Genomic DNA, 13,329 nt, shown 5'->3' with positions numbered 1-13,329 from the left:
AGAAGTCACTTAACTGTAACAGAAATGAAGCAAAGGCTCTGGCCATATTCCAAGTAATCAAGCACTCGAATGAGCCTCACATACTTTTGCTTTACTTGAGGCAGGCTTTCACTAAGTCAAGCCCCTACATTGCCCAAGCTGGACTCAGTGTGCTGGGATTCCAGCCAGGTACCATTATACTGGCTAGTTCACATTTTCTTAATTCTTCATTTTTGCTTTGTTTTTAATTGTAAAGTTGAGTCCTGTGAAAACCTGGCTCAGAGAACAAGAGGCAAATCAACAAGAAAGCAGAAATAGAGCAAGATTCATGTCTGTCCCTCCCACTTATCTGCACTTTGTTTCCACCTGAGTGACTGGCAATGGCAGAGTGGAGGAAAGAGCCTCTCTGTGAATGCTTTGATGATGCAGCCGGAGGTGTGGTACCCAGGCGTGCTGCATGGCAGTCAGTCTGTGCTGCGGAGAACAGCAAGAGGGACCGCAGACTGATGAGGAGGCAGAGACTGGCTCAGAACATGGGGTGCGGGGTGGGGAGGTGAACGGAGAGCCAGGGTCCTGAAGCTGTGGTCCCAGCGACACCCTGATACTCTTCCTCCTTTCCAGAGTCACATCCATCATCTTTGCTTCACAGAAAAGAATCACCTGAGGCACAGATGTGTGATGCATGCCCACCCGTGCACCAACTCTCCGTTGAGGGTTCTACCCACACAGGTACTGGGTACAGGTTGTGTTTGACAGGGGAGTGATGTCAAACTCAGCAGCAACTTCTTTCCTTTCCAGCCAGTCAACTAACAAATCATGAATTGTGCGAATTGGAGTTTACGCTTAAGGGTAGGTTCTGACAGACCACAGTGTTCACCCCATTGTCTGTCAGTGGATGCACCCTGATGGCTCTGAGCACGCTGGGCACAGCACAAACGCAGGAGCTGGGGGAGCAGAGCGTGCGGCCTGGTGGTGGGTTTTGTCTGTTGGAGGAGCATAGCATGGGCCTCCCTACAACAACCCACAGAGCTGGGAGGCAGATCACGTGGGCAATTAAAACTATGTAGCAGCCACATTTAAAGAATGAAGAGCAATTAGTAAAATTAATTTTTAAAATGTATTTCATGTAATGTAATAAATTCAAAACATCAGTTCAAAAAGCTACTAATGAGATACTTTACACTATTTTTTTCTGAACCAAGTGTTAGGAATTTGGTCTACATCTTTCATGTGTGGCATCTTTAGTCTGGTCTGCCCACAACATGTGACCACCACATTAGCTTGTGGGATCTAACTTGTGGACCGCCCTCTGCCCACATGTGGCTTCCATCTCAGAGTGGAATCTTTTAAAGACTCTAGTGCTGCCTACAGGTGAGAATGCAAAATTAGTGTCCACTTGGCAAAGGTAAATGGTGGTATATATCACTAGCCTTTAAATGGGGCATGTGTTTTAATCGACTAATTCATTTTTTGGAAATTATAATGAGGAAATAACCAAAGTCATGTATAAAGGTTTAACTACAAGGATACTCAGTACGATGAACATTTGGAAAAACCCTAAATTTCCATAGAACAGATTCTATTGACTATCTTGTGCTGCATTAATTTTAGACAGTTCACAAAAAAGAGAGAGAATATACACATACGCCAAAGTTTATACACATAGAAAGTTTCTGGAAATAACAGTAAGAAAGTCTTAGAGTTACTTCGGGGGAGAGAAATTGACAGGCAGAAATGAGAAGAAGTTTTAAGTTTTATTTATACTTTTAAATTACTTAAACAAGAGTCTATGAGTTCGTTGAAAAACTGGTTAACAAGACATGATATTGTACATTAACATACAATGAAAGGAAAAGTAACTCCGTGAAAAGTAGTTTCAAAATGCAAACACATTTTTAATAAAATGTATGTATAAGCACAGGAAATACAAAAGATGTAATTCAATCTGTTTACAGTCATTCTCTGTAGAATGTGGAACTGTTAGTGAATTTTTTTGAGTTTGTATTTTACAAATTTTTATATTAAACAGATTTCTCTTTTATGATAAATGGAAAGACATTATTATTATTATTTTGAGACAGGGTCTTACAATGTAGTTCAAGCTGGCCTTGAACTCACTGTGAAGCTCAGGCTGGGCTCACATTCACAGCCACCCTCCTGTCTCAGCCTCCTGAGTAATGAGACTGTAGATGTGCACCTTTTTGAAAACAGTTTCTATATTCCGGAATCAGAACATCCCAGCTTCTGTCACAGGTTCTGAAAACCTCTGTGAAGCAGGATGAGCCACTCAGCAATCCCCGCGGTCACCGTGTTCTCTTCGGTGCTGACCAAACAAGCACACTTCAGCTGGTGCTGTGGTGCCCAGCCGAGCCCATCCTGTACTTGGCTTTTATTGCTTCACCATCCATCATCCTCCACGTCCCTAAATGGGGTCTTTCCTGAGGGCGCAGGAGAGGAAACTGAGAACGCGGTGATTTTCCTTCCGAAGCACACTCTCCAGCACCACAGGAGGTTCACAATGAGCTCCAGAACCCAGGCACCTCATGGCGGCGACGGGGGACACTGACCCTGAGGGCCCGCATGACCTCCTCTGCACCCGTGAGCAGCACTGAGCTCACCCACCAGCAGATCCAAACCCGGGCTGCTGTTCGGTTTTCCCCAACTCCAGCAGACGCAGGTGCTTGCTCCTGAACAGACACCAACACGGACGCTCTGCCCCCTCAATCAAATTCTACGAGGAAAAGTAGGAGGAAATCTCGAAATGAAGCCAGTGAGAATTCCACTGTTACCCAACACATCTTTGTTTTCAGGGGTGAAAAAGAAACTGCATCGTCGCCAGATGCAGCTGGAGGGATTGATGGCTTGATTAGTTTGCAGGACTGGGATGCTTGAACACGGCCTTCTCACTGAGCTGCATCCCCAGATTTTCTCTTCTTTTATGTTTTTTCTGAGACAGGGTCTTACTAAAGTACTCAACAAGGGCTCAGATTTGCAATTCTCCTGCCTCAGCCTCCCTGAGTGGTGGAATTGCAAGCCTACGCTACCACACCTGGCTGAACATACAGGTTTCAAAGTAGAAAATGCACGCATGTATGCATGTGTGTTGAGAGTGGATGGCGTCCGGTCTGGGAAAGGAGTTGTTCTATCCAAGGGGCAGAGAGGGAAGACACTGCTGCCTCGGCTCCTACTCCTCACTGGGAATGGGCCTCTCTCTGCTGTTCCAACTTGATCTCCACCTCACATGCCAACGCTGCACCATTCAAACAATGAAGAATGTTCAGTGCTTTCCCCACTGTTGATACTGGGTCAGCCCCAGTTTCCTTCCAGATAAAGCTGAATAACCTGGAAGACAAGTCCAGAAAGTCCCCAGAAGGGTCCTGGCACCAGTCATTGCCACCTGGCACTGTAGCTGTGAGAGGGCAAGTTGCCTGGCTTCATGTGGCACTCAGCCTACATTAGTTTTAGAGGCCGACAAGAGCTGGAAAGCCAATCTAAGCGGTTTAAAAAGTGCTGACAACACAGGTTGCTGGCACATGCCTGTAATCTCAGCACTTGGGAGGCCGAGGAAGGAGGATTGCCATGAGTTTGAGGCCAGCCTGGGCTACAAAGTGAGTTCAAGGTCAGCCTGCACTGCATAGTGAGACCCTGTCTTAAAAAAATGAAAAGATAAAAACCTCTTACAGATTGCAAAGAAGTAAAGTAGTGATCTCATATTTCCATCAATTACTGTCTTGTTTAAATCTTTCACAATGAGAACGTATTCAAATAAGACTCCTACATTTTAAAAAACACATCTTATGCCAGGTGTTAGTGGTACATGCCTGTAGTCCTAGCATTTGGCAGGGCAGAGGTGGAGAATTTTGAAATGGAGCGCAACCCAGGCAAAATTAATGTGACCCTATCAAATGTACTAATAAAAATAAAAATTGGAAAAAAATTAAAAATAAATTAAAAAGAATAAAAAAGGACCAGAGATGTAATTCAGTGTGATGCCATGGGTTCAATCCCCAGTACTGCAAAAACAAAAAACCCAACATCTTAATATACATCTTAGAAATGGCTTGGACAGTCTAGGAATATTTCCATTTGGAGTGTGGTGGGATTGTTGGTCAGTGGTGTGATCATTTTTGTAGTTTTCCCAACTAGATGTCCTTCAGTCCATAAGTCAAGATTTGGCTGAAGAAACTGCCCAGAAAACAACAAAAGCTCAGGAGCCATGTGTACACTTACCTCTCACTGGGACGCTAAAGAACTGGCTAATGCAAGACCAGGCGGAAAAGTGTGAATTACGATAGAAAGGAATTGCCTAAAATGATCGGACATGTTGAAGAGTGACATGGCAATCCATTTGTAGTGTCTCACTGAATGAATTGAGGTAGCGAGACTAGTGGATTATAATCCACTTCATTAGAAAAAGATCTATAGTAAGTAAACAGAAAAAAGTGATCACTCCATCTTACAGAGGAATGCCACAGAACAAAAACTCCAGATAACATCTTGAAGACGATAAAGCGTTTACATAAGTGCATAATGCCTCTGCATAGGTTGTTCATTTATTACAAAATGAAGAGCAACAGCCTTACCAGGGAGAAACCTGGTGGTGTCGCCTCAGGAAGGCCAGCAAAGCTCAAGCTACCAAGAAGGTGGCAAAGTGGCTTGGAGGCCCCTTGTCGGATGCTGAGGATACAAGATCACTAATGTAGTTTATCGCCAAAAGCGATCAGAGTCCCATCACCCCAACCCACGAGTGAGTCGTAGCTGAGGGCCACCATGCAGGGTAACTGGCCAGTGCATTTCAAAACTGTTAGTCCCATAAAATCAAAGAAAGACAAAAGAAGTCTTCCAGATAAAAGGAGGCTAGAGAAATAGCACATATTATCATAGTGCCTGCTCCTGAGTTGGATCCCAGACAAGGACCCTGGATAGAGTATTGTGTCCACGTTAAATTACCTACTTTGCACTTTATCAGTGTGAGATCCTCTGGAGTCCACACTGAGGTCTCTCAGAGCGAGGGGCCACGATGTCTCCAGCTCACCCTGCAAGGCTGGGGGGAATGCAGCACCTAAGGGTGCACACACACACACACAGAGTGGAAAGACACTAATAAAGGAAATGAGGAAAAATGCTAAGAATTAGTGAATCTGGAGGGAGGGGACACAGGAGTTCTTTGTAGAATTTTTGCAACTTTTCTGTTAAATGTCAACATTAAAAATATGAAGAAAAAGTAGTTCAAAATAAAAGTGAACACCTAGGGTGAGGGATATAGCTCTGTGGCACAAGCACCTGCCTGGCAAACACAAGGTCCTGAGTTCGATTCCTAGGACTAAACAGAAAAAAAGTGAACATTGAAAAGAAAAGTTTCAAAATTGTTCTTCTCCCAGGTATGGTGGTGCATGCCTATAATCCCAGCACTCAGGAGACTGAAGCAGGAGGATCACTGTGAGTTCAAGGCCAGCCTGGGCTACATAGAAGTTGACATTCAGTTTGAACTACATAATGAGACCTTGTCTTGAAACAACAAACACAAAAATTGTCCTCCTTTAATACTTTGGCGCTTCTCTTTGGCTTCCACCTCATTCAGGTTGTCATAAGTGCACTTGGGCTCCTGTCATAGCCTCCCGCCTGCAGTCCACCCAGCCCTTTAATCTACTTGGCACCCTGCTAACACACCCTGTGTGTTCACACTCCCCGAACATCTAACATCCCTGACTTATGACTTGACAGCCCATCTGTATTGCTTTTCTCATAAAATCGGCATTTTTTTTCCTTCTTGCAATGAAAGACCTGCACCAGCCTCATCGCTCTTATCTTTGCCAGTTTATCATTTAATACGGCAAATATTTGCTGACGAGTGATGTGCTAGGAAATAAAGTACAGCCCCCTCCAGGAGCCATCCTAAGGCGCCTGTATTGTTGGAAGACAACTCACATATGGAGAAAATGAGGCAAACACAGGTTAAGTAATTTCAGGCTGAGATCAGAGCTCGGAGGAAGTGAGTGGTTTATTCACAGGGGAAGACGGTGAGACAAGGCTTTCCGTCAGGGACACTTTGGGTTGAGAAGAAGTGGAGCAGAGGGGAAGGAGAGGAAAGAACGAGGAATGGGAGGGACTTGAGACAGGCACCCAGAAAGGCATCAGGGTGGTGACAGGGCCCTAAAGTGGCACAAGATCAAGACTAGAAGAGGGCTGGTCTTCATTCCTGCTTTGACACAGCTTTTTTACACTTAGTTTTTTGTTTGTTTGGTTGGTTTTGTTTTTGTTTTTTGAGACAGGGTTTTGCTATGCAGTTCAGGCTGGCCTTGAACTCACAATGATCCTCCTGCCTCAGCCTCCCGAGTGCTGGGATTTACAGGTGTGTCCCACCACAACTGGCCATATTTTTGGAATGTCATAAATGATACAAGAGTCTTCACTATGCTAAAGGATTGATTGATTCAGGTGGGTGGCTACACAAGCTCAGGGTGGGAGCGGATCACCAGGAAGACTGGTCTTATCAGAGAGCCAGGATTTGGGGAAGGAAGGGTACTGGAGACTGAGTTCAGTCTCAGATACAGGTACCTGATTAATCATGCAAGCCTAGGAAATGAAACTCAGAGAAAATCTCTGGACAGTGGAGCTTCCTGGGTAGGGAACACATCAATGTGCAGGGAGGGTGCTGCACCCTGGCTCAGGGACAGGCGTAGGAGCTGTGTACAGGTTGGGAAGCTCCCAGACTCTGCCTTGTGCACCCTTTCCTCCAGCTGCTCCTCAGTCGCACCCTTTGCAGTAACACTGTGGAGTAGGTAGAGCGCTTCCTTGAATCCTGTGAGCCATATTAGTGACTGGCTGAACCTGGGAGCCTGCAGAATGTCTGACTTGGTAATGAGTCGGTGAGCAGCACAGGTGGACTGAGCACACCACTGGAATTATGACGTCTTTGTGATTCTGAGGTGGGGACAGTCACATGCAGGATGAGCCTCTCATCTGTGGGACCTGACAGTAACTCTGGTGGTTACTATGAGAATAGTCTTGAAGTGCTCTAAATTGGGGGTGGGCCATTTTCTTATGCAGTTCTTCTGCATAAGGAAGAAGATGAAAATAATGAAATACTTTTGCCTTCTGAAAGAGTGTTTAAAACAATCTGAAAATTCCAGGACTAGATTTTAAACATTCTAAACCTGTTAAATTTGCTTCTAAGAAACCTAATGTGCTATGTCTCTGTCACACTGCAGAACAGTAGTTTGTGTTTAATTTAGTGAAAGGTCCTGGGATCACTGTAGACACGACATTGTCCCTACAGAACTATCTTTTAGAGCCATCCTCTTTAGCTATCTGCAAGGCTAAGGATTAACTGTGTTGGTGATTTGTATTGAGAGTGAGTTGTGTAACACTGCCTGTGCCTGTCAGGCCAAAACATTCTTCACTTTTAAAAATGCACATATCTTTGGAGAGGTGAATTAATCCTCATAAATATACCCTGGATCCCTTGCTCAGAGTTGTAGGGACCTCTACACTAAAAATATTATACTTGTACCACAATTTATAGAAAAAACAATATGCATTTCTTCACTAGCCAGGTGTTTGGGTTTGGGTGTGCTCTTGATATGTGACTCTTGAATTTAAGTGCACTGTTACTCTTGTCTTACACAATCAAACTGCAAACTAAAAAGATAAAATGAAAGAGTTTTAAAAAATAGATGGTGGCAGGACCTAGTGAAACTCTGGCACGTGAGGCTCAGTATTTTTACCATTAATTGAAACTACTGATTCAAGAACGCCTGTAGATATTGTAACTTCCGAGCATGGTGCGGCTTTGAACCACCCCTGGGTCACAAGCTCTGGCCAGCATATGGAGGAATGGGGACAAGACGACTGTGAATAAGGATCCATGATGGAGAGCAGCTCACTGTCCAATGAAGAGCAGGAGGCCAGGCAGCTAAGGGAAGACCCCACTGTGTCTGCAAGATCTAGTTCTATTTAACAGCTTCATTAATGATGTCACTCATGGCTTTCATACTTTGTTAATAACATTTTTTGGCGGGTACTAAATTAGGAGATGCAGCGGATATCACTGAGGGCTGAGAAGTAACACAGATGGATCTAAAGAGATCTGAAGTATGAGTAGAAATTTTCATGATGAGATTTGATTTAGTCCAGAATACAAAGTAACCAGTGGGCTGGAAAACCCAGAAAGCAGCAACAGCATCTCCAGCAGGAAAGCAAAGCTACAGAGCATAAGCAACGGTGAGGTGCAGCCTCATGCAAACTGCGAGGCAGGTCCAGGAAGAAGCAGTGCGGCAAGGAATTGTGCTGCAGCGCATACACATTTTTAGAGTTGATGTAGGAAAATAAAAATACACCGAGCTAGTTAGGCTTTTGTTCCTTTTATTATTAGAAAAGAGACAAAATGCCTGGCCTCTGAGGGCCCCCAGTTCTGCCTGTGATTACAGAAAGGGATTCACCCTCTTTTCTAAAGATCTTCCTTATGAAGAGAAAGTATGAACAGTAAACTGGAAAATGCTGCCAATAGACTTCAAACTGACGTTCATCTGCACCATATCGTCTTTGCTTCATAGGCATGCAGCTAAATTAACATAGAAACCATTTATTTATCTATAAAAATACCTCTGTTTTATTATTTTTAATATGAACCCTTTAAGTGTACTTAAAGTATATGATTTTTTATTTACAAAATTTACCTTACACAAGAAATGTATCTGTGGTACAGAGCAGGAGAGATCTGCAAGATGGGTCCCTGCCCTACAGGGGAGGGAGACACCACATGAGGCGGGGAGACACATTTCTGTTGCTCAGGACAAACAGACACATTTCTGTTGCTACAGACAACGCTCTTCTCTCGGGACCTCTTGGGCTGCCACATTTCCATTCTCCTGAGATGCATTTCATTATGTGATTCTTCCCTCTCACCTACTTTCACTGACCTGGATTCCCAACAAAGAAGGAAGTGGGTTATTCTCTACCCAGAAAGTATGTTTCTTTTGTTAGGCTGTGCTGTGAATCCTGCCAGGTAAAGGCAAAAGGAAGATATGTGTCTCGCACAGCAGCCTTGAGGGTCGTCCCCCGACCCCTGGCTGCACCCTTCCACCTGCCAGAGCCTTATCTTGTGACAGAACGGGTCACAGAGCACCACACGGGCAGCGATGGACTTTGAGGAATCAATAATCGCCATTATCACAAGCAAAGGTAACAGGCACTGCTCAGCGACACCACGTTATCTGCTCTTCCCACTTGGCACCTACGTGTGCCTGGTGACAGGATGCTGGAGGGTGACAAAGTGAAGCAGCCATGCCAACTGCCTTCCACAATCACATCAGGAAGGCATCTGGGACAACTGGATTCTTGAAGAAAATAATCTGCCATCAGTCTGGGCCTTTAAGAGATAGGCAGAGATCAAATCTGATGATTTCTAGAAACACTTCTTAAAGCAAATCATTCATGTTCATGTATTTAACAAATAATCCTTCTGTTTTTTCCTTATAATGTCTCACTTCTTTCTGTATCCTATTTCATACATCTATATCATAAAAGACAGGAACAATTTATCAGGTTTTACCATTAGCTTAGCACTTTTCATTTTATTTTATTTTTGTCACTTTTTATTTTCTATCCTTCATAACTGTGAGGGTAACATGACTGCATTCCCTTTGCAGACAGAGAGTCTAAGATTTGCATAAAGGTTACATCTAGAGAAGACAGAGCTAAGAATTCTTCCAAGAGCTCAGCACTCTCCTCTGCATGTGCACTTTCTCCTCCCAGCTATCTAAAATCCCAGTCTGGTATTGTTATCTGATGTTTTGATAAGGAAACTTATGTTTTCAAATACTGAGTTATAAACAAATAATCTCAGTAAGAAAAACAGCAAGTTTTAGGCTCTCGGTTGCAAGCTATTTATCTTGGAAAAACAGTCCCAGTAATAAGGGTGTTTTATAACTGCATCAGTGTACAATGGGAGGCTAAAAATAATAAATGGTTTGAACAAAATAAATGAAAATATTGAGTTAAGTCCTGAATGGTATCTGAGAGCTAAGCCAATGAGTTTCTGAGTTATGATAAACAAAATACAGCACTGAAAAAGATGAGAGTTACATTCAAAATACAATGCAGCGTAGCTCACATTGCCTATAGTAAATGAAAGAATACAAACCAAAGGTGCCCATTTCTCCCCGTACTAGCTGTTCCCAGGACTGCTTGGTCATAACCAGCACAGACGCATACCCACAATGCTTCCTCACTGTGTTGTGTGTTCTGTGCTTTATGAAAGCTCAAACTGTAGATGAAAGACTAAGTAGAGAAATGAATCTAAGCCACAAAGAATGTAAGCACACGGTGGAGATGGACATGCCATTTGTGTGTCTGAAGGTCCCAGGGAAGCTCCTAGGTTCTGCATTCTCCTGAACCCTAAAGCAATTTTAGAAATCACCACCCCTAGTAACAGGCTCTAGAATCATTTGCATGCATTAAAAGGCAGATACTTTGAAAACAAGTTGCTTCCACTCACCGTGCCTGGATTGGATAAAAAACGGAGAAAATGTCAGTCAAACCAAAATTCCAGCCTCTCAGAAAACTCAAAGTGGCAGGAACTGGTCTAGGACTGAAATTGTCTTAAAGGACATGGCCCAACCCTAGTGCGTTGATGACATTTTTATAACTCTCTGCAACTCCCAACAGTTATAACCACCCTGGAAATAAAGTCATATTCTTATTTTCACAGATGGAGAGAGCCACAGGTAGCTACCATCCCCACAAGATCTCCTAGTCTTCCCCTAGAGCAAACAATCCATCCGTGCAGATCTTGTAGGGCAAGGTCAGGACTATGGAAGAGGGATGACCTTGGAGTCAGGCTGGCATGCATCTGCCTACCTTCCTTATGCCATTTCTTAGCCCTATACATAGGTAAAGTTCTTTCACCTCATTAAACCTCAGTTTCCTCATCTGTAAAATGGAGGTGTACCTCATGTTCAGCTCATAGTGTTATTGTGAGGATCGTGTGACACACACACAGCACACTCAGCCCACAGCCCAGCCCTTGGGTACAGCTCAGCCCACAGCCCAGCCCTTGGGTACAGCTGGGCAATGCTTGGGGCTCAGAGGTGCTTACAACATGGACTCTGGGTGACTGACCCTGCTTGGCTCCTCTGTAGTTCAGTGGCCTCAGGGCACAAAACCCCAGTGAACATGTTACTGTATTTACAGCTCTAAAGAAACAAACAAAAATCTTGGGACAGACTGAGAGTGCTTGTGGCCCAGCATGGAACCCAGGGCCAAGATAGAGGGTATTTATGCATCTTTCCCTTCCTCCCCAGAGCCACCTGCACTGAGTGCCCAAGACAGAGACAAGTAGGCATCCCCACCTGAAAAGCCATGGAGTTGGCAGCAGCCAGGAAAATCCTCAGAGGCAGCTTGGCCTTGTACGACCTGTGGCTCCACAAGCGGTGGGCACCAGCTGTCACACCCAGAGCAGTCACGAGGAAACAGAAGTAGGCTGCAAGACACAAGCAGGGACAGTGTCAGCAATTGTCACCGAGTGAGCCTTTCAACATCTCTGTGCTTTTACCCCTTCAAATGGGGGCCCTCATGAAATGGTGTCAGGAGGAATCCACAGCACGAAGAATCAATGACCCGAGAAGACGCAGTCCTTTTATTGACTGACAACTTCCCAGTATGGGGCAGACGCAGACAGAACTTTCTTCTGGAAGCTCTGACCTAATTTCAGGAGGCTTTAAACATCATTTCCACCTACATCAAAGAGTCTTTTATTTGCCCATCTTCTTGCTGGCCTTGCAGCAGACCTGGGAGAGCTGTGCCATTCAGGCCTTCCAGTCTGCTATGCTGTCTAACAGTGAGGCTGATCCCTCCGTTACCTCTGGGTTGGCACCCATGCCAGGCCAGTATCGTGTGATGAATCTGTTTCTAAGCAGTAGTGCCCATGTTTGCAGCTCCATGAGCTCTGGACAGAAGGAAAATGAGCCAGGTAAAAGAGTGGTGGAGTCTGACTAGCCCAGTGAGAATGAGGAGCACCTGGACTACGGAGTCAGTGAAATTCGTCTCCAGAGACCCTCAGGGCATTGTCGCAGCGACCTGAGGTGGAAAGGTGGCCAGCAGAGATGTTCAAAGCCAGTTTCTGGGCTGCTGCACACTTACGTGCAGCACCATCTCTAACTCCTGACGCAGGTGTCACCACTGTCAGCTCACAACTGAAGAACAGGACCTCTCAGAGGATGATCAGTAGGCGCTGCAATTAAACCCAAGTAAGCTGTGTCCCCACGCCTCTGTCCAGAGACCCATGTCACCACTGTGACTGCTGGAAGTGTTGGTAAGGGTGCGGTGGTTTGTTCTCTGCCCGAAGGCTTGGGAAAGGCTATAGGTCCACTGGAGAAAAAGACAACTTGGGGACATCAAAAGGATGCTTGTTAAGAGTTTTACAACTACTCTGCTTTAAAAGCCATGTGGCCACATAAGGCCCAGTGTTTTATTTAAATCATGCTATTAAACACATCAACCTATGAGTTTGGTATGATTAGCCCCATTTTAGATGTGAACTAATTTCCCAGCATCGAAAATCTCCAAAACACCTTTGCTAAGAGTCAAACCAAGAACAGAGTTCCTGACCAGTACATTCCTCTCTGCCTCTCAGGGAGACATCAGGTAAACTTTATCTTCACGCTTCTATATCCTACTGTTTAATACTGAATCCCAATCTAGATGTAAAAGTGAGCTGCTTCCTTACATGGAGGGCATGATGGCTTAGCTCTGAGATACTCCCAGAAGTTTGGATAGTGGGGGAACTCTACGAACCCACTGATGAGCTCATAGCTGGAGGTGCTTTTAGGAGATGGGACCTGGTTGGAGGGGGGTCACCGTGGTGTGACTCAGAAGACAATATTTCCATGAACTTGACCAAACATTCTTTACTCAAAAGGTTAAAAAGCAAACCAAACAATAAGATGCTCACAAATCATAGAGAGTGTAGCAAATAAAAAGCTCAGCTCTCTTTTGTTACTGTAATCAAAATTCGGTCTTGAGGCCATGGGGCAAACAGTTATTTTCCATGTCATCATTATCCTTCCCATTTAGAATGGAAAAATTCAACTTGACTCTTTTTTGTCAGTAGATTAAGATTCTGGTAGCAATAAAAGGAATGCCAAGATTCTACAAAAAACATTGGCCAAAAGAAACCGCTCCAACCCACATTTCCCTGAGAGGCCTTACTACAGACTGCAGCCTTGTCCTTTTCTGGGAATTGTCAACATTTGAAGGCCATCACCATAGCCAGCCTGTCTTCATCCAGAACTTAAATCCTAGCCTGCACTGGCAGTGGTGGCTGCTGGTCTTCCACGGCCCTTCATGCAG

At 44.5% G+C, this 13,329-nt stretch overlaps 1 protein-coding gene across 2 annotated transcripts in view; it reads right to left on the bottom strand.

Moving 5' to 3' along the window:
• Scd5 (stearoyl-CoA desaturase 5) overlaps positions 1–13,329 on the bottom strand; it is a 140,073-nt gene that overhangs the window by 51,923 nt on the left and 74,821 nt on the right. For both annotated transcript variants that reach the window (XM_023560620.2, XM_003477673.5), the window contains exon 2: positions 11,331–11,461. In XM_023560620.2, coding sequence (XP_023416388.1) covers positions 11,331–11,461 — 131 coding nt within the window. The remainder of the gene's footprint in view (positions 1–11,330; positions 11,462–13,329) is intronic.

The sequence above is a fragment of the Cavia porcellus genome, unplaced genomic scaffold, assembly GCF_034190915.1.
Source record: "Cavia porcellus strain 051 isolate PalLab524CR breed Dunkin Hartley unplaced genomic scaffold, mCavPor4.1 scaffold_4, whole genome shotgun sequence".
Lineage (NCBI taxonomy): Eukaryota > Metazoa > Chordata > Mammalia > Rodentia > Caviidae > Cavia > Cavia porcellus.
The sequence above is the reverse complement of the archived record's forward strand: the minus strand, read 5'-3'. Positions and strand labels throughout refer to the sequence as shown.